This window comes from Anas acuta, chromosome 18 (assembly GCF_963932015.1).
Source record: "Anas acuta chromosome 18, bAnaAcu1.1, whole genome shotgun sequence".
In the NCBI taxonomy this organism is placed as follows: Eukaryota; Metazoa; Chordata; class Aves; order Anseriformes; family Anatidae; genus Anas; species Anas acuta.
In genome coordinates this window covers 6,958,709-6,980,438 of record NC_088996.1, presented here as the reverse complement: position 1 = coordinate 6,980,438, position 21,730 = coordinate 6,958,709, and the positions used below count along the sequence as shown (strand labels likewise).

Sequence of the window (21,730 nt, the reverse complement as noted above, 5' to 3'; positions counted from 1 at the left end):
TGGCTCTTCTTTTATTTTATCTGAAACTGTAGTAACGTCTGTCGTAACAACAGCCCTCCTTGGAATTCCGTGAGAGCTTCTGCTGCTTTGACAATCTGCAGTCATAAAAATTTTCCACCCCAAGAGTGATGTTAAGTGAAGGATTTACAGTATTTTGAGGTTATTTTGGCACTGTTTTAGAATGATTTTTTTAATAATTCAAACCACATTTTTAATACCTCTCAAGGTCTCATTGAATTAAACTTTGACAGATGTTCTAAAGCACTGACTGCTAAAAATCTGCAACAGCCTAAATTTTGGGAATGAACAGAAAAGCATTTATAAGTTCCAGCTAACATTAGCATCTCCCTCTCGCTCCAAACCCACCACATCTTCAGAAAAAATCATGTTTTTGAAATCTAACTAACACAATGACTCAAAACAATTTTGAATGACCCACAGAGCCAAGGGGAGGGCAGCGAAAGCTGCAGAACGAGTTGGGGTGTGTTTGTGTCTGTCTGTGGCACAGTTCAGTGTCAAAGATTGTATCTTCCTTCACCGCAACATTCAGATGGTTTAAGGTTAGCACAGCAGTGCCCTATTTTGTTTTATTGTGCGGGAAGAAAACAGATCCCCATGGGAATAATTTCTTCCATTAATTTATCTTCTTAAAAACAGTTCTTTTGAAATGCAGGTCACTACTTAGGCACAAATCCCACTGAAGCCTGTGGAAACAGCAGACAGAAAGAAAACCAGGCCATTTAGTTCCTTGAGGTTATCATTCTGTAACCTAGAAATATGTTGCACTCTGGGGGTGATACCACAAGACGTTCTTCAAGTACAAATAAAGAGGAAAACACTTCATATTGACAGTGGGTGTATGACAGTCCATTACTAACTCTGAGAACTGCCACCAGGTTCACAGAAACACCTTAGCACTCACTAGTGAACAAAGCCCAGTGCCGTGTGCTACCAGGTAATAATTTTTTCTTTTCTGAGTCTTAAACAAGAACACATTTGCACCAAACTTAATTTGTAAGGTCTGACAGAAAATTAAGGATGGATGACTTGCTACCTATCATTTAAATTCTACCTTCTTTAGAAATGCCTGGATTACCCAACAAAAGAGCTAACAAGATATATTTTCTCTCAAGAAAAAAAAAAAAACAAACAAACAAACAAAAAAAAACCATTCCTCAATCCATAATTGCTTTAACATGTATCAGGCTATGCATTTGCATTTCACTAAGGAACTATTAAGAAACCTCTAGCACTAACAGCACCAGACACTTTCTTCTCCATAAGGAAAGGCCAAGAGCAGAATTTATGCTACCAGAACCACAGCTGGTAAACCCGTAAGGAGGCAAAGCAAAATCTTTCCAAAGCTTGGCGCACCCTGCAAGCAATTGGCATGTTCACCCCAGCCTGCCTAAGAACCAGCAGCCCGGTTTTCTGACAGCTATCCTCTAATAACATCACCAAGCTACAGGCTAGGACCAACCAGGGATAACAAAACCATGCCATGAAGAAACTGCACAGTTCAGTAAGCTGCTGGGGAAGATTTTTCATTATAAGTAGTAATGAAGTCAGTATAAGAAAGAAAGCTGCCAAAAAATAAACTGTCTTCTTTAGAAAGGGAAATCAAATCTACAGATCTTTTCATCTTAAAACTAGATTCCAAGATGTGTTTCTTAGCAATTTCTCACCAGCCCAGGTCCTCCTTACCAGGCCCGTTTGTATTACATCGTCTCCAACTGTCCTCTGACATGATCGAGCCCTGCGTGGTGCTCTACACTGTGAGCTCCCAGCCAAGGATTCAGATCGAGATCTCTCTGTAAAAGCAAAACTTAGCTCCATTTTCACAAGACCGCCAGCAAGCAAAGTGGGTAGAAGAGAGTTATAAAAACATGAATTTCTGTCACTCCAGAACAGAGCTGTCTATGATAATTTTAGGTGTGCAAGGTGAGTCTGTATTCCTCAAAAAAACAAACCCTAATATACTAATGATTTTATGGGGCAACCAAGGAGATTGGCAACTCAAATAAAACACATGAATATTAATTAACACAGCTCTTCAAGATGTCCATGTTAAAGTCTTCTGCTGTTTCGCATAGGTCTTCATGCCTTTCAGTTAACTGGATAAACACCTTATGCTGAGCTAAAGAGTGCATTACAAGAAATGACAGCTGAGTAAGGCTGGGTTTTTCCCATGTCAGGAGCAGCCCACGGTGCTGCCCGTATGTGCCGTGCAACCCAGCACTGACACCAGTCCCACCAGCTGCAGGAGGGAGCAGCCTGACGGTCTAAATGTCAGTTTCATCCCAGAGAACTTCCTATTTTTCAATTGCACCGATTCCATGTTAGGAGAGCAACAGGCAAAATTTGGGATGTCTAGCTGCAACACTACCATGAGGAAACAGCAAACTTTTCTGTTGTAATTATCCCATGGCTCACAAAAATCAGAGTTGTAAATCAGTACTGTATAATGTTTATAGTGGCACCTTATTTACTGATGGCTCTACTGCATTTCTCATTGCTGTATCTGAGATGTCACCCTTTTATAATGTGTTCCCATATACTGCTAGAGCAATTACAAGAGCTATACGTTGTGTTACTTTAATAATACAGAACGGGATTTTGTCTTATAAGGAAAAGATGGGAAAGAAATCCCTTTAGTGAATATGTAAGTTATAGGAAAACAGTCTTAAAGTCACGATATAAAGTAAGAAAGATTACATTTAGCAAAAATAAACAGCAGCAAACCATCATCCGTACTCGTAAAAGAAACTTATATCAAACACATTCTGCACAGATCTTTAGATAATCTCATATTTTTCATGTTACCACAATAACAAGAATTGTATGCCAGTCTTTTTCATGGGTATTTACTACTCAAGTGATGTTACTAGTTTTTAATAAGCCTTTCCAGTTAAATGGGTTGATTGAGACTAAGTTCAAAGAACTGAAAACTAGCTATGAAAAGGGACTGAAGGGCAGAACAGATTTCAGTTTGGAAGTCCAGGTGAGGACAACAGCTGGCAGCACAAGAAGACTACGGCAAAAGCTGAGAAAAGAAGCCAAGAGAGGGAGAACCCTGAATCAAACAACAGACTGAGCAAGATAAGATGGGAGGGCAGGGAGACCAAGAGGAGAGAAAGCCAGAGAATGGGAGTGCTGAATTCTGCTGGGGCCCAAACCTAGGTTTTTGTGACTCTGCAAGTAAAAATCATACAGAACTTTGTATTAATTTGTCGATTCATAGATCAGATTTGTAAAACTATTTCAAACTACTTCTTAGTATTCTTACTGAGTACTATTTTTAAAACTTTGTGTATGGCAAATCAGTGTTTTTCTTGCAAAATCTGAACCCAAAATCTATCAGGGCCATGAAGAGATCTCAGTAGAATTTTATAGTCCAGACTATGACAAAGAAAAAGTAATGCAAATGAAAAGTTCCTCCTCTTCTCTGAGGAACTACAGTTTTATTCCTACCTAGAGCTCAAAATCACCTCAGATACAAAATAATCATAAATGGTAGAAAGATGCTCCTAGTCTGAACTGCCAATATTGTAATCTAGAACCATGAGCACTCTCTACTAATTACTTCAATGTACTTTTTGTTGATTGGCTTTTTGTTTCCTTCAGTTTCCTAAACAAATAACAAAACTAAATACGTTACATAGCTTCATTACTAAACGTGTTTACTTTTAAAGAAGGGGAGTGGAGCTCCTATATCCTAGATGAAAAACAAAGCCTCCAGCTTTGCTTAACCAGAACGATAACCCCATATATTACAGCAGTGTTTTCAGGTAACAATAAGCAATCCATCAAAGCACACAGCCTAAAACTTTCCTCTGCTACATTCAGGTATAATAGAAACAGCAAATGCCAGCTGGCCTTTTCCATTGTCCCCCAATCCTGAGAATTTACAAAGAACACCTTTCAGAATTGAATATTTGAATACGATCTCAGTTCATACATGACAGATAGCACACAATTTAAGGCACACTGATTAAAATGCTTATCTCAGTACAAATGATCTATTCAGAACTCCATTTGCTTTGGACCAGCTTCACTATTGCCCCTGCTTTTGTCGCTCCCCGCAATACCTTATGACCAAACTGGTTATTTCTTAAGAGGTTTTGTAGTGCAGTGACTTGTACACCTTGTCTTTCACCTTTGAATGTAGGTAGAACTGTAGCCTCTTTTGGATATCAACCAACCATTTATAAATTTAATGCATATTGCTATCTTTGTTCTGGAAGCAGAATGATCAGTGTCCCAAGATGGGATTCAGCAGCCTTCCCCAGGCATGCAGCTAATCATTTGTATTTGAACACCAGCATATATAGAGGTATACAAATTTTTTTTTTTTTTTTTTTCAGAAAGAAAAAAAGGCCCTCTCCTTATGAGGTTAGAGCATAAGAGCCCAGCAGATAAATGATGGTGAACAGAGTCTCCTTCTCTGCATATACGTAAAATCTGCCTAGACGTGTGTGATAGGTGACCCTGCTGGAGCAGGGGGGGGAGGACCAGATGATCTTCAGGGGTCCCTGCTACCCTCAACCCTTCTGTGATTCTATGATACAGCAACAGAGCACAGGGACAGACCGAAGATCCAGCATCTCACCAGTTCCACTATACACCTACACAGTTTTAGCTTGCAAAAGTTTCCTCATTCTACTTTTATCAACAACTTTACGGGAAATTACCTCTATTTTTATATCCCAGGGACGATTATATTCGCGGCCCAGAGCCCCACCTAAGCACCCCGGTTACAGCGGCAGCCAGTCCCCAGCTGCCCGGGGCCGATCCCCTGCAGCCCGTCCGCCCCCGCAACCCCCAGCTGGGCATTAACGGCACCGGTTCCGCAAACACCGGCGCTGCCGGGGACGGTGGGCACGTACCCACGGCCAACTTTCGGCACAGCCCCGCCGCCCTCGGGGGCCGCTCCCCCACCCTGCTGGGGGCCCGGCCTGCCGGCGGCGAGGCCTCCCGCGGCTCGGGGGTGCCGCGACACCGGGACTGAGCCGTGCCCACCCTCTCCGCGCTCGGGGCCCGGCGGGGAGATCGAGCCCCGGCCTCGCCTCGCTTACCCCGGGCCTGGGCAGGAGCGGCGCCAGCAGCGCTCCCAGGCTGACGAGGAGGAGGAGGTGGCGGCAGGAGAGCGGCTCCATGGCTGCCACCCGCGGGGGCTCCGGGCCGCCCGGCGGCTCCCCCCGCACCGCACCGCGCCGCCTCCTGCCGGCCTCCCCGGCGCTCCCCGCACGGCGGGGCGGAGCCGCCCGGCCCCGAGCCCCGACGTCAGGCCCGGCCCCGCGGCTTGGCGTGCTCCCAGCCCGGCCCTGCCGCCGGCCAGCGAAGAGCCAGGGGGAAAGCGCCCGCCTGCCCCCCTCGGCACTGCGGGGTGCTAAGTGCGGGGAGGAGGGAGGCTCGCCCCCACCTCGGGTAATTGCCCCCTTGCTTTTAGCATTTTCGGAGCTATATCAAGAGCTATGACAAATTTATTTTGCATCGCTCTTGATAAAGTCACGTTGAGCCTGTTATGCCCACTAATGCCTTAAATAAATGCAAAATCAACGTGCCCCTCTGAGCCATTAACGAGGTCCAAGTTCCTCTGCACAGATAAACAAATGCCGAACCAAATGGAAGAGGCTCGGAAAAGAAAAAAAAAAAAGAGTAAATGTACACCGCTTGGCAAAGACCTAGCTTTCAGGCGTCTATTTATATAACAAAGCCACTTTGTCCTTGTTACGCGCTGTTTGCTTTTTAATACTGGTATCATTAGCGGAGCTGCAGAGCACACCGCGTCCTCAGTGTGCAATATGTACCCAACAGATCGGCCCTGGCAGCTCCCTCCTTTCATAAGCATGCCTTTGACTGTAAGGAGACACAATTACGATCTAACACACAAATCTGAATACATAAAACCATCCTGGAGCTATGGAAATGCCACCTCTGGCACCGACGGGTTCCTTCAGGGCGCTTCGAGCACTCGGTGTGAGCACGGAGTGCAGCCACGCGCTGCTGGGCCCCGCTGCCCCCTCCCCAAATTGCAGCGCTGCCCGGCCAGTTTAGCCATTTTTACCTCTTCACACGGGATTTTATTGGCTTTAAGCTGCCTTTCGTGTCGTGGTACATTAAAAAAGGGCTGTTTTTTCCCTCAGCACTGCTCCCCGCCGGGCGCCTCTCCTCAGGAGCTGAGGAACCGCCGCCCAGGCCCGAGCGGGGACCACGCGCTGGCACTTTGAAACGCTATTTCTTAACAATACCGAAGGGTTACGGCAGAGCGCTGCAGAGCCGTGTAAATTAGACAGTACCGTTCTCCCTCAGCGGCACCAAAAGGCGGGCGGAGCCCCCTCAAAACCTCCCCTCACGCCCCCTCCGCCATCTTCGCCCGGCCGGTCCCGCCCCGCGCTGAGCCTCCTACTGGGCGGGGCGAGGCGAGGCGGGGCGCGGAGCGGCTCCGCTCTATAAAGGGCAGCGCCGCGGAGGGTCGGCCCTTTCTATCAGCACGGAGGTGCAGGGTGAGTCTTACCCGTGGTCGGCGAGGGGACGGTGTGTGGGTGGGGTGTCGGGCTGCGGTGATGTCTCTTAACGCGTGTTAGACTGCTGATAACCGTGAAGTAAACCTACAGCTGAGCGCCCGGGGGTGCCGCGCACCCCGCGGGGCGGCTGCCACACGCGGTGTCCCTAACCTCCGCTCTTCGTTCCGTGTCTTTCTGCAGGGGCCGTGCGGCGACCGGGCGAGCAAAGCTGCGGGGAGCGGCCGGGCGAATAAAACTGCGTGTGCTCCACCACTGTGTCCGTCTGGTTCTTGTCCGCGTCCGTCCTTTTCCCCGCACTGCCTTTGAGCCGGCGGGGCGCCCTGCCCGCGGCGCCGCCGGCCAAGCAGCGGTGCCAGAGCGAGCCCCTTGTTGATAACTGGTGCTGCTCGGCACGGCCCGGGCGGCGCTTTTAAAAGCAAGGTACAGGGCGAGGGCGCGCGGCCGCACAAAATGGCGGCGCGGCCTGAGGGGAGGGAGCGGGAACCGCGCAGCGCTGCCCTCAGAGGGGAGCTGGGTTCTCAGGTTCTAGAACCGTGTTCTGTACGACATACGCCATTCCAGAGCCCTGCACAACTCCTTGGGGAAGATGCAAGGGTTCACTTGACAGATTTATTAAAAAAAAACCAAAAACTACTAAGCAGCAAGAGTCCTAGCCGTCCTTGAAATAAACCCTCTGGGTGAAGGGGAATGATAAAACCAGAGAAATGCACCCATCTGTATGCTAACATTTAGCCTTTAGAGCCCTCTTTAAGAAAAAAATGCAAACTTAAATCTAGTGATATAAGCTGCAGCTAATCCTAGGGCCTCTTTTGTTTTTTAATAGCTGTGATCTTGACATCTTGGTAACTGAGAATGGAGTTGTGCAAAACCATGGCTGTACATAAAAACTGCATCTATACCCACTCTGACAAGAGCATTGGGATAAAGAGTAGTTGCAGTGGAACTACTTAAGCTCAGAAAAGTTTTTAAACCTACTACTGAAGGTACTCCTAGTAATTTCAGAATTTTAATACAACATAAAATTTTAAAAGCATGTTTTTAAAGTATATGTTTCACATAAGTACTAACAGTTGAAGTGAATGGCTGGCTCAGCAGAAAATACAGTATAGATAAAGGAGAGAAGACTGGGGGAGTCAGACTGTTAAGGCACGTTGCATTTCTTCTTCAACTGTATAAAACTTTTTAATAAGAGAATAAATGGTCTGAATCGTTTAACCCTAAAATCATCATATGCTATTCCATATGACTAAAAAATCTGAAAGTGTTTGTATCACGCTTGTCATTTACCAACTTGCTTTTCTAATTGCATTTTTGAAGCAACTTGCAGAAGGTGGCTAAACACTGTAGAAATAAGTTTTAATTGAGTAACTGTTTGACATGAGATAGATTTATTTAATAAAACAAAGCAAGCAGATTGTAGTTACCCACAGTTTATGAAGTGCAATATGACAATCTTGTGTAATCTAAATCTGTTTACACATTAGTGCATCTAGTCCTTTGACTTTAGTTATTGCACATAAAAATTAAATCATATAAAAGACCTGCGTACAAGACATGCAGACTTCATGAAAGGCAAATAATGCCTACATAATCAGAGCAAAACCCAGAATATACACAGCCTGGAATGGTCAAGGAGGAGTTCAGGTAACAAATATACTAATATTTCAATTAAAGGTAACCAAAATAGGTGTTCAAATATAGAATTAATTTTAAATATATTAAATGCTAGTTTTCTTTTATGTTTCAGGCAAGGTGCTGTTTAAAAAACCTTCAATATAATAGCTTCATTTAGAGATGGTAAATCATCAAGTTACACGTGGAAATTTTGATTTACATCAAATGTGACAACACAACGTACAAAAAAGTTCTTAAAAAATTACTTCTAAAAAAAAAGCAAATTATGTTATAAAAGGAGAGCCAAAACTCACCTTCTTTGTAAACTAAAATGTTTTCTGACATCCATGAACTGTTGGCAACACTGAGTATCAGAAAAATATTACATATGTTAAGTAGTGGATATGTAGTGTTCAAATATTGAATTTACTGCATACATTTACTCATGAATCATCAAAGGCAGTTTCCCATCCCCCCTTAGTTTTGGCCATTAATTAGCACAAACAGTCTTTAATTATATCATGATCAGCTTGAATAACTGCAATACTTGAATTCCTATTTCACAAAGTCAAAAAAAATGCACAGGGGTCAAAATCTTTCCATTACAGCTGCTTTCACAAACACCTGGCAATTTGATGCCTGGAGCTGCACAGCTGTAATGTGAGAATTTGGTCCCATGCTCTTTGCATGTAAACACAGTGCAATGGAAAGAGTCACAGCAACAAACTCCTATAAGAAAAAAACTTAGTGTGTTTCATTGTAGCAAGAGGCTCTATACACAGTAGGGTAACTAAGTACTTCTGGTAATGTGCAGTATTAGACATTTTGTGTGTGTGTGCTCATGTCTTTATAAACATTCAGAATTAATCATGAACCAAGGTGATTGTACCTCACTATAAGGCGGCTTGCTATAGTTTGGTCTCATGGCTTTACCAACTTTTTTCTCATCATTTACAAAAGACAGTCCTACCTTCACTGATAGTTGTGTGTGTGTGTTTTATGGCTAGTTGCTTCCCCAAAAAAAGCACAAGTTCTATATGAAAAAAGTAATATGTATATACCACATTGAATCACAATATTACCTATACATCCAATTTACATTCTTTTATCCTGAAAGCATTTTATATTTCGATTGCTTGACACAAGCTATTGACTGCAGAAGTGAAAGAACATAAAACAGTTCATTCTACACCTCCAACTGCCTGAGAAAGAAAAATATTCTTCCAGTTTTTTTATAAATTCCTTATTTAGGACTTTTTCAATTTGGCACGCAGTTCCTTTGCTGCCAAACAACCTTTCAATGTTTTAATGCATACTAACATAGCATGAAAACAAGCTAACAAAAGCTGTGTCAACAAGCTCCTTCCTTGATCTGTTATAGTTAGGTTCTCCCTCCCTCCCCCAAAGAACAGGTCATCTTAGCCTCTGAGTTAAAATCCTGATGGTAGCCAGTACAAAAATAAATCAATTGCTTAATGGAATGACACTTCATGTAGCTGAAGTACACAGGAACAATAACCAGGCAAATGAGCACAAAGGTATGGTTCTAGGCAGTCCTTGGGAGGGGGAAAAAAAGTGGCACAAATTGAGGATGAGAACTACAGCACAGTTTATAAAACCATGAGAATAACGTCTATAATACTGTAAACTGCAAGAGTCTTCACATGTTATGGTTGATCAGGGGCCTCCGTGATCAGATCTTTAGTAGGGTATGTAGAGGAGCGGGGATCCATGGCTGAGTGCATTAAAGGAATATAAACATCATCCATGTTTGGCATGACAAAGATTTTCTGTGGAAAAGAGGCAATTAAATCAAGTTACATTTCATATGCCACTTGAAAACTTGTTTTTCTGCTTTTAGTTTTAAAAAAATTCCAGATACATACTTTCCTCAAGTTCAGTGTTGTTTGAGTCAATGCCTACATTAGAGCCCTACAGCGTCTACTAACTGCAGCTGTTTAGTTGTGTTACAGTTGCAGACGAAGCTCAGAAATAACTAAGATCTCTGCACTTCCCATTAAATAAGAGTAGCATGACAGGAAAAATACCCACTCTACTGCTTTCTCAGCTCTCATACATCAAATTATTTCTAATTAAAAAAAAAGCTTTGATTTCATGTCAACTGTATAGGAATGAAGCTGGTTAGTTAACTGTTTTTATGCCCTAAAAGTACTTGCAAATTCAGAGATTTCTTGTTTTGTTTTTACAGGTGGTATTACAATCACTCGTTTTATTTTATTTTAAAGGAATATGTACAGGGAGACCTTAGTGCTTCATACGTTCTTAATTTCAGACAACAGTTTAACCCTCTGCCATCTAAGAACTCCTAGGACCATGCTTTTGTTTAAATACTACTCATTCTGACATAGCATCTATTTCACGGAAATAGCATTTTGCTAAACCAGATTTCCATCCAGGCCTATCTATACATGGTCTAAGGACTACCCCAGAAATCAGTTTCAGATGAATTTTTAACATGCATACCACTGAACAGGAGCAATGGACAATGCTCATTAGTCACGAGTTAAATTGGGGATATGCAAAAAATGTAACAACCCACCAAAACTATCATTAAGTAAAAATGCTGTTAAGGAAACGTACCTGAAACTCTTGTTCCAGTTTCCTCTCTATCCAGTCAGTCACATGAACCAGAGTCACTTCTCTTTCACCAAGTTTTGGCCGAGCTTTTAACTCCAGGTAGGGAGGTCTTCGAAAGCCATACCTTAAGAGAGCACACACGACAGGTTTTATTACGAACACTCCAATGAGGCATATACCTGTGTTATCTATCAATATCCCATTAATAGTAACCCATGCCTCATTTACTACTAGATTGTATTGTACCTCTTCCAGAACCCATTTCAGCTGCATTTTACCATTAAGTAGCACACCTGAAACACTGCACAGCTCTTACAGTAAGTTCCTCTTACCATATTCTGTCAGTAGGTGGAGGTGGAATGTTAATTACTAGCATTCCTCTGCACTCTTGTACTTCAACTGTTAGCAGCAATGGAGTATTAGAGACCTCTTCAATTTTCTTCTTTATAAACTCAGTCTCTGTTGCTTTTTGAAAGTATTTTGACTTGGTAATTTTGTCCACAATTCTCATAATCTTACTTGTCCGATGTCCTCCAACATACCTTTGATAGAGAATACAAAAAGTATATCAAGGTACTTTTATTAAACCTATTATTTGCTAGAGTCCTAAGGAATTCTTCTTAAATCACTGGAGTTTTGGAATTTTTATATCGAAACAGTGGCGCATATTCAAATGGCCAAGCAGCACCTCCCAGTGCCCACATACAGAGGCATCACTCCACCAGCTACAATTTTCTGGCAGAAATTCTGAGCATTCTTCTTTTCCAGATAGTATTGGGAAAAAAAAAAAGCAAAAAAAAAACCACTGTTTTGAAATTGCAAATATATCATTTATGCCAGCAAACTGGCATGGGAAGTGACAACTTGCCTATAACCATTCTAACAAAATTGTTAGGACAGATGCACTGAGATACATGCACGTATCCTCAGCACAGAAAGCCCAACCATATTGCAAAAATGGTTAATGATGCCTGCTACTTCTCCTGGCAACAATACCAGGTGAAGGGAATCCTAGTTGTTTTAAAAGTGATGCTTTAAGGACTGAGTATGCCTCTTCTCATACCTATCATATCTGAGAAATATACACCAGAAGAACAGCATATTTAGTATTATTACACACTATATTATACCTGACTGTCGTTCATAATGTTATATACAGAGATAGCTTTGCTAAAGATATTACATCTTCCTATCCTGGAAAAAAAAAAACAACAAACCTCATACAGCCTTTTACAGAGCTTGCTCCTGAGCACAAGAAACTCCTCAGCTGATACAAAAGGTGTGAACTCAGATTTCAGATTTTACATTTACATTCAAGTTAACTAGAAAGTAGTTACTCTCCTCAGATTCTATAGTGATAGCAATACAGATTTTGGGAAGGTGTTAGGAACTTATTTTTTTTTTTAATGTAATCTATACATTTTTAAAGATATGAAATGCATCACTGAAATTCATCACGTAGTTTTCAAAAGGTTTTAGGAGTCAAACTCCAAGAAAACTCCCTGCAACATTTTAAATACAGCACTGAAGCTCTTGTTATATTCACTATAAAGATCACTGAGATGCATTCAGACATAGGAAGCACTGTGATTATCCAGGACCATTTCAGGCATACTGCAGATTTCTCACTTCATGGCATTATCTAAATCAAATGTAAAAAAGTGAAGAAAAAAAAATCAGAACAGTAACCAAAGCAACACCTAACATGGCAAAACTGATTTTAGGAAGTTTTCTTTAGAATTCTTGTGCAGCATCAGAGGGCAGTATTGCACAGCCCAGATACTCAAAGCCCTTCAAGGAAAAAAAAATAGCAAGAAAGCCAGGCTTGAATAACAGTTGTTTGATATCGTCTTAAGGAAGAGAACACACTGGAAACAAGGGGTCAGCAGGATCAGTATGGGTATAATACTGTACACCAACAGTCTTTCAAGTTCATAAACAAAATTCTATTCTTGGTTCTGCTACCAAGCAAGACAGGCTGGGGGAATTTCTCTGTAGGTGCTCTGGACCAAGAGTTGTCTCTCTCTGTAATCTAATAGCAAAGCAATCAGGAGGTGTCAAATGGAGTAGCATACAGTTTATGCTGCAGAAGTGCTGAATTGTGAACAATGCTCCCAGCAAGGCAAACCACACAGCAAGAGTAGCTTTCTTTTCTTTTGCAGCACACGGCTTGATTGCTGTTCTTTGCTCTAGAAATGTCTGAGTTTTGTTTGTTTGTTTCATTACTTGGATATACTCACACTCTGACATCCTGTCATGATGAATATTATGGGACTGGACCAAGACATAAGTTACAGTATTAAGTCTGGAAATGGAGGCAGGGGGAGTGGGGATGGGATTAACAAGAAACACTATGTAGGCAGCTCACCCTTCTGCTCCTGGAGTCACTTGCTTCTCTCCTGCCAATTCAGGGGCATCGTCCTCTTCTGAAGACCCAGCACTGGAGGATTCCTCATCACTGTCTGCAAGACAGTATGCCCTTGGCCTGAAACTGAAAGAATGCAATTTCCAGGTCAAATCTAATATTCTTAAATAACTATTCATCACACACAGCTCTGACTGCCATTACATGTATTTCTATTTGAGATTCTGAGATGGCCTCTGTTTTTTTAAACTCTATGACTCTACAGCCAGAGTCTGGCCTAACATTTTTTATTTATTTATTATTATTTTTAAATAGGAAGCATCTAATGTGACCCTGGGAAGTTTAATTTCTTACATGTTTTCCAGAAATCCTTTTCTCCCGCACAAATCTGGACTATAATCTTCCTTTGGTGTCTTTCCTGGAAGTATTTCTTTCCCCACTGTATCTATTAAGCAACTGACCTTCAAGGTTGTGAAGTTTTAACCTCCTCTGACAAAGGGAATGATATTTATAGGATTTAAGTGTTTTTTTTGTTTTGTTTTGTTTTCTTTTAAGGAGGAAAAAAAGTGTCTAAAATGGAAAGAGGCAAACAATGCAATAAGGTGAAGAGTGTGGGGCGGGAGGGAGAAGGATTCTGCTATTACAGTCCGAGTTCTGCTGTTAGGGTACAAAATATCACACAGTAGTAACTAATTCCCAGACTTCAACTATGGGAGAATTTCTGCACACAATCACCAAAACAAATTCAAATCTTTTAAACAGATTAAAATTCAGGAAGGACACAGTGAATACGCTTCAGTATTAACAGGTCTCTACCTAATGCAAGAGTGTGAAATAGCTGCACAACACAAGCTTCAAAAGCACGTGTTTTTTGCCCTCTGGACTATACTCAAATATTCTACAACTTGTTTAAAATGCAGTTTATAGCTGTTCTCTCTCTTATTTGTGTGTGCGCGTGCTCTTGCAGACTTATTTGAAACGTCTAATAACCTCACACAAGACATGCATGAACTAAGACTGCTATTCTGTACATGGTACAAGCCCTTTGTTGCTGCACAAAGTCCTAATGTAAAAGGACAAGTCATTAGTAGTGCATGGCACTCTTTCCTAACTGCCTACTTCAGAACAAGAGCAGTAATCCTACGACCTCTCTAGACCAAAGCATTTGTTACCTAGGTTACTGAAACAAAATCATAAACCTCTTCTTGCCCAGAGATGCATTTGTGCATGCAGAAGAGGAACTGCACAGCAAATTGAACCACCTCCCTGAGGACTTGGGAGGGAAAAAGAAGGGGGGGATCATGTCACTGGCCCATATAGCAATGCTGGAGCTATTTCTCAGACACAGAAAAGCTCGCATTTTTAGGTCAAACTACATATTTTCTACCTGGGTGTGTCCTCACTTCACTTTCCTGTGCACGTCACACCACCCAGGTCAAAGCATGCCCAATAGATTTTCAAGCTCAAAGACACCACTGTCTTACAAAAAGGTGATTTATGTGCCTGGGTAAAAGGACCCTCTGAAGCCACGCCACAACAAGCAAGTTCCTACTGGTTAAGACTATAAGATCACTTATTAAACAAAGCAACAAGCTTTAGTAAGATTTCAGGGGATCTATCCATACAATGGACCATTTATACAAGATAAATATTGGCAGAAAACTACTTTGGAGCTACAGTATTGTTCCTGAGCAGATTGCACAATATTTTATGAATTACCATTTGTCTGTTTTTACATGGTACTCTAAAGCAAAAAACACTCACAGTATGAAACTTCAGTAACTCTGCTAAGCCTGCCTGCATTTGTCTAATCTTGGGTATGTTAGAACCTGCTACTGTATTCATTTCATAAGACTAACAATTAAGTATTCTTCTCCTTTGTGTTTCTTTGTGAGAGTAGCATTTTCCTGAGTGTGCATGCATGACAGAATTATCAAACTGTATTACAGCACACTCCATTTCTATTTTAAACAGTAATGCAGCAGCAACAATAGAATGGACTGCAATAGTGAATGATTTGTCTCCACTTCTACTGACAATATACAAGGACAGTTAAAACTTGGTGCTGTCTTCAACCCATCTCTTTCTGGAGGAAGAGATACCTTTCTTACATTAGGTTTTGGTTACTGCACGTCAAGAGGCAGTTTGATCTAGGCTCTTGAGTGACAGAAAGGAGCACAAGCAACCAACACACGTGACTTACAGGCAATACGACTGTGGATGCAAGCCTATCCAAAACAGTTTTGATTTGTCATAGCAATTGTCAACCGATAATTAAAAAGCCAGTGAAAAGAATTAACGCAATAGAAAGCATAGATGAAACTCAAACTTTTCTATATTTCCTCAGTCTTCAAGTTGTGTTTTTTTTTTTTCTTGTTTGTCTTTTTAAATAATATCCACTGTAGTTAAGGAAAAAAAATAAAAACAAAAAAAAATCTCATTTGAACTAGAATATATTAGACTGCCCTGCTGGTAAAGCTGACATGATACCTGGCCCTGAGCACATGAAACATAAGAGCAAGCATGAAACCTGTGCAGGGAGCAATACAGTGTTAGTTAACAGTTCCACCTTAAAGTAATTGGTTGCTTAGCTACCAGCATTTACATTTGCTTTGCTGTGGGCCTATTGCTGACTCAGAAATCATATTTTTACATAAGAAAACAATGTGTCCAGTAATTATGAACAGATATGAAAATACACACAGAAAATTCCGTAGGGATGGGAAAAACAAGCAAACAATAATTCCACCTGTATAGACATTTTTTCCCTACCTCCAATGTTTTGGGGGGTAAGATTAAAGGAATTTTTTGAAAAATCATAATTGGTAAATAAGCAGAATATGAGGAAAGTTGGAGAGTAAAGAATGCGTGTGATTGTTTCCCATGATGAAGTAAAGGTATTGAAACATACATTATCCTTGCATAACATATATAGCCTATTTTCCTTCCACAAGTGTTTACTATTACATGGTTTACTATAGTAGCTGTAACATGCTGTAGTAGTATTTGCATGTTAATATCTCCAATATCCTGCCTTACTGCTAGGACCCCAAATCAAGCATAAGGCAAAGCTATATTTCTAAGTCACACGACATTTTAAGATCATATAAAAATACAGTTCTACTACAGAAGCCTTTTATTAAGACAGTTTTCAATGGTGTAATCAACCATTAAAGCTACACAGAGAGGCCAAGTTCCACACTCACATGTACACACCTCTCCCCAGCTCCTTTCAATCCATTGCAAAGCCAGAGCGGCATATACACCAGGAAATTTCCACTTTTTCCACTATGAAGGTCAGGCCTGACTCTACCACTGCAATCTTACCCTTCTTTGCCGATCTCTCCAACTTTCAGTGCTTCACCAAGAGGCTCTTTACCAAGTTTGGTCAAGTTCATCTTGGTCTCTAGGGTCATTAGGAAAGATCCATTGTAGGACATCTCCAAATCAATCCAAAGTCCTAAAATTAAAAAAAAAAAAAAAAAAAAAAAAAAAGCCATTTCAGGAACAGTCATCGTAATTTTAAAGCCAGCCAAAACTTTTTTTTTTTTAAATTAATGTCTATTCATCACACTATTTCCAAAGAGGAAAAGGAAATGTTTTTTTGCCAATTGATGTATTATTAATTCATAAAAAGTTTAAAAGCTTAGCAAAGCAAGTTTTCTGTTCTTATTTAGCTTATAAAACAATTGTTGGGATATGTAAAGGCAGGTTGAAAGACAGATCAGTCTAGTACAGCTCATGATCTAAAAAAGGAGTGTGATTTGTGCACACCTAAACTGCTTAAGAGATCTGAATCAAGATAAAGAAAATAGAATACAATCAGGGATCCACTTCAAAAAGTATTTACAGTACTGCTGCAAGCCAAACTGTAATGGGGACACTCCTCCATAGTATACCACCCTAACGAACAAACCTTGAAATCCCAGAATAATGTCTCTTCTTACACATCACAACATGCAGGCCATTTTTGCTCCTAACAATGGCTTATCAGAGAAGTACAAAAATGTTCATTAATTAACTCAACTACAGGCATTCTCCTTATGACTCACAAGTCATTACCAAGAACAATTCTAGATGCATAGTATTAAGTTCAATCCTGTTGTCTGGGCAGACTATTCACTTATCAAAATCACCAAAAAAATCGTCTTAGGAATACTTGCAAGATTACATCCTGCCACTTAAGTGACACCCACAGTCTTACTGAGTAAAAAAGCTGTAGGGTATTTGCAATCCAGAGATTAGAAATCAGATGCCACTAAACATAGATTATGCATCTTCCTTTTCCAGACGTTGCAGCTGCACATAATACACCCTTCCAGTATCTGGTACATGACCACTAATGCATCTTACTTTTTTGGATGCAATTCATGGCAACTACTGTCTGGTTTTGACTGATCTAGGAGAGACACCCCTTCTCAGTTAAATTACAACTGTTTTCTTTTCTGCAAACGTATATCAGAAGAATGGCCCTGTTTTTGTTTCCACCTGTTTTTATCAACAGAAGTACATGCAGCTCCCAAAAACCAGGTCATTGATACACAACAAGCTTATGGACTGGAAACAGTACTGAAGGAAAGCTGGTTTATTAACTCAAGTTACTCTTTTCCATCAGTCTTCTAATTCTGTACTAGAAGAAAACACAAAATCAAACAGTTCAAAAAGTCTACATAGACTTTTCCTCTTTACAATAAGGAAGTAGGAGTGAGATCATCATAAACTGAACAGCTAGAGAGACCTTTTAGATAACCAAAGAATCACCATGATTCACACTTAATACTGTTTTAAGAGCAGATCAAATTAAGCTGAAGATGCCATTATTGATAGCGGAGTCCTTCTGGTCAAAAAACACTCATATACCTTTTCCTGAGGGAAAAAGGGAGGCAGGGGAGGGAGAAGGTGTGAAGAATATGGCAGATGGCACAATTTTTATTCAGAGTCAGCCTTGACAGAAGTATAGTAAATACAAGAGTACACATAACTAAAACAGGACTATTAACAGAAGCAAGATTTTTTTCCCCTAATACTATCTGTTAATATATTTAGTTACTTTTAAGAGTCCTAATAATCAAATCATGTAATCAAGCAGTGACAGAAAAGTATGAATGAAACAAAGATATCACAGCTAGTAACTGTCTGAGATCTAAAGTCGTACAAAAAGGGACAACAAATGACTGATTGTATCAAAGAGGTTCCAAAAAAACATCTTAAGTGTTCAATCTGAATACCAGCTTACCGTTTTATTAAGTTTTTCTTGCAGGTGTGATTAATTCATATGTCAACTTACTCACAAATAAATTTATTCTTATGAAAATGAATTTCAAACTGTCATCCCTTTAATTATATATGTGCTTTTTAAGTACAAAAGCAAAACAAGTTATTTCGTTTCATAATTAATCTTTGCAAGTTCTTAAAAACTTCAGATATTAAGAGCTCATGTCGTTCAATAATATGAAAAATTACAAAGGATTACAAATTCTACATTCTACAAGCAAGCATTTACAAAATGTTTGCTTGTCATAGCTCAACTGAACAAGAAACTGAAGGAGTTAATTGTTCTCACTGCTGCTGTCAGTAATTAATTGAAGCAAAACATTAAGAAGTCTCCTAAACCTCATCTCGTGACCGAGAATGACAGTCCTTGGTCAGAACTGAAAATATTAGAACAGCGAGAAAGGAATTCAAAAAACGTTTAAATGTTTCACTCAGATAACAGTCTAAAAGAATTAAAAAAAAAATAAAAAAAAAATTAACCCAAGCAAAACACTTTGGTCTTGATATCTTCATCTAAAAGTTGGAAGAGCAATTTAAAATTAGTTGTTTGTCTAACACGTAATGCATAGCTGTATGACAACAGGTCCTCCAAGGGAATATTTCCCTTTAGACTAATTAGAAATTGCTCTACCTCAAGTCAAATAATTCCCCTGCACTTCTCCAGTCCAGTGTAACAATATGGTAAGTAAAGTGAATGGATTGCGAGCAGACAAGTTAAGAAATCCTTAATAAACTCAAAAATAATTCCAAGTGGAAAAAATATTCTGTTACATGTCTTAGATGGTATCCAACTCTCCTCAGCATGTAGAACAAATACTTCTGAAGATAAATAAAATTAACTGAAGTTCTTCTTTTTGTGAAAGTACTAAAGTGACAAGAGTGTCCTCAAATACACTCCTGTGACCAAATGTAAGCCAGAAAAAAGAAAAAAAACAAAGGAGAAGAAAAGTTCCAACTTATAAATCAGCAGCATGAAAGTCCTTCAACTCTAAAAGAAATCATATTAAACAATTATTAAACAATGAGGATATAAAAAAGATGCCATATTATGAAGTTTTTTTTTTTCAAAGCAATGCTGCATTTTTTGTTTCCTGATTTATTACAATTGTATTTTCTGAATCCCTGATTTAAAAGCAGGGCAACTTCTCTTGGAGAGCCAAATCTGTTTGCTGCTGCAGTACAGAATCAGTTCTCTCCTGATGAGATGTGCGCTGTTTTCTGTAGTCCACGATAGTGTGGCATATACACCTCTGTTGGATGCTAATTTTAGTTTACTTCTGTAATATTCTCTGATGAAAAGACATACTCAGATTTTCTTTATTTCTCTACCTATAGAATTATGTTTATACCAAGCCTGATGCTACTATTGTTAGAGACAGATCACTCAGTTATTCCTTCAGAACAAGTTCTTATTAAGCGTACCTTCCTTAAACTGAAACACCTGCAAGAGCAACAGATTAAAATTCTGTTCTCCACAGATATGAAGACACAAACCTAGCAAAAACAGAAGAGGAAACAATATTTTACCTCTGTAATCAATAGATGGTTTGAAGGCTTGAAGGATCTTCGGCACTGCTATCCCCATGTCAAGCTCAGTTAGTGTTAGCTCATTCATGAAGTATGGCAGCTAAACAAACAGAATGTAAAAATCAGATCCACATTATGGAACTATAGATCATCATTTCCTAAGAACAGACAGAAATATTGTTAATTTTAAGGAATGGATTGAGCAGAAAAGCCACCAGTGAAAAAACAAATACGGTTACAAGTATTTCCTTAAATTCTAAGATTTCATATTTTTCAGTTTCAAAATAGTATTTTAGGGGGAGATTTAGCATCTGAACTTAGAGAATGTTTTTAAAACTATATTTAGGTTCAGCTGTTGACCTTAAGCTTCCAGCATGCCTTCTAGTCAAATCATGTAAACAGCTCAAGAACAAAATACAAATCCTATTTTACTGTGAATAAAAATCAAAGACTACTTTGGATTTTAAGTTCAGTCAGATATTTTGTAGTTGAGTTACATCAATGTCTTAGCTATTTTTATCTATAGCAAATTATTTCATAAGACATGAGCCTTTAAATATGTACCATAATTTTAGCATTATAATAGAGGCAGAGTATCACAGTGATTTGGGTATCTATTTACTTTTGAGTACTTCTAATTGATAGGATTTCTGTCTCCTGTGAACAAATAGTGCTTTAACCTATCAAAAATAGATCCATCCCCCATGCCCAGTGTTACACTCAGCTGTTCCCAATGACACGTTTGAATAACCTGCTGTCACAATTGTGAAAACAGCCAGGGCAGAATTAGGTTACTGCTTATTTTTCAAAGAACAAGCAACACTACCTCACAGCTGGTGCTGGCAGCTAAATTTCAGAGCTTTTGTCAACAAGACTACATCTTCCTTTGCCTTTAGAAACAGGCAAACTCCTCCCCGAATATCAGGAACTAAACAGGCCTCTGATTAACTGCTGCTGTTCAGAAGAGTTACAGAATGCAAAGGGAAGACCCAAAAGCCATTCAAAAGCACTGCTCTTCCCTTCACCTTTTGAGCTTCTACAGTCATTGTACAATTATATCCTATCACCTCAGAAAGGGCTTGACTGCTACTCACACCAACCTCTCCTGCAAGCAGTGAACACCTGAATTTAATAGGAAAAACAGTGTAACTAGTTCCCTGATTGCCTTAAAGAGAGGAGATCTACTGTTTCCTCTGGCAGATTTAATTTAAAGTTCAGAGTCCTCATTTAGCTTCTCTTAACAATTCAAGTGGAAGAAAAAACACAGAAGTACTGCAACCCTAGCTATAGAGACCTGAGTCAGTAAAGCTGAATAACTTTTAAGTAGCTATACTTATCCTTAAAGTAAATATAATAATATTTCTACTTTTTAACATAGAAAATTACAAACACAAATAATTAATGTAGTTCATCTGAAACTGAAGTGATAAAGGTAACTTGTCAAGCTGCTACTATGAGATGGATTGTGAAACTGAACTGGAAGTCTGCATCACATTTATTTACCCCCACTTGTCTTTTACAGAGCTTTGGTATCTAAATAAAATTCTTCTGCTGTTTTTGATCTCAAAGACTATGTGCTTGTTTTCTTCCATTAAGAATGAGAAGTGTGAGTCTCCAAATTAGTTACCTTTATTTTGCTAAGTTTCATTTGGATCTTCTTTGACACCAGATCAGACCAATATTTTTCTCCTAAAAAATCCCAAAATATTCTTCCCAGCAAAGCATTCACCCAGGCCTCCTGTTCTTCTTCCTTGTCTTCCACATTTGCATCTGACAACTGAAAAACACAGAGTAGGTTATTCAGATGTGGAAACTATTCTAAATT

The 21,730-nt window shown here is 39.9% G+C and overlaps 2 protein-coding genes and 2 non-coding genes across 9 annotated transcripts in view; 2 read left to right on the top strand and 2 right to left on the bottom strand.

Moving 5' to 3' along the window:
* The window catches only part of ERN1 (endoplasmic reticulum to nucleus signaling 1), a 36,443-nt gene extending 31,178 nt beyond the window's left edge, over nt 1-5,265 (bottom strand). Inside the window, exon 1 of one of the 2 annotated variants that reach the window (XM_068655038.1) lies at nt 5,076-5,265. In XM_068655038.1, the coding sequence (XP_068511139.1) occupies nt 5,076-5,156 (81 nt within the window). In that variant the 5' untranslated portion in view covers nt 5,157-5,265. The remainder of the gene's footprint in view (nt 1-5,075) is intronic. The other variant, XM_068655040.1, reaches the window with a different exon arrangement.
* Nucleotides 5,266-6,560: 1,295 nt separating this feature from the next.
* On the top strand, nt 6,561-6,623 carry LOC137841975 (small nucleolar RNA SNORD104). The gene has a single exon (XR_011088850.1). It is a non-coding gene; the product is annotated as a small nucleolar RNA SNORD104 (small nucleolar RNA).
* A 197-nt stretch (nt 6,624-6,820) lies between these two features.
* LOC137841977 (small nucleolar RNA SNORA76) lies at nt 6,821-6,955 on the top strand. The gene has a single exon (XR_011088852.1). It is a non-coding gene; the product is annotated as a small nucleolar RNA SNORA76 (small nucleolar RNA).
* Nucleotides 6,956-7,898: 943 nt separating this feature from the next.
* TEX2 (testis expressed 2) overlaps nt 7,899-21,730 on the bottom strand; it is a 49,247-nt gene continuing 35,415 nt past the window's right edge. For all 5 annotated transcript variants that reach the window (XM_068655036.1, XM_068655035.1, XM_068655034.1 and 2 more), the window contains 7 exons: nt 21,533-21,682; nt 19,906-20,005; nt 16,432-16,564; nt 13,108-13,230; nt 11,072-11,281; nt 10,743-10,863; nt 7,899-9,931 (listed from right to left, as the gene is read on the bottom strand). In XM_068655036.1, coding sequence (XP_068511137.1) covers nt 9,809-9,931; nt 10,743-10,863; nt 11,072-11,281; nt 13,108-13,230; nt 16,432-16,564; nt 19,906-20,005; nt 21,533-21,682 — 960 coding nt within the window. In that variant the 3' untranslated portion in view covers nt 7,899-9,808. The remainder of the gene's footprint in view (nt 9,932-10,742; nt 10,864-11,071; nt 11,282-13,107; nt 13,231-16,431; nt 16,565-19,905; nt 20,006-21,532; nt 21,683-21,730) is intronic.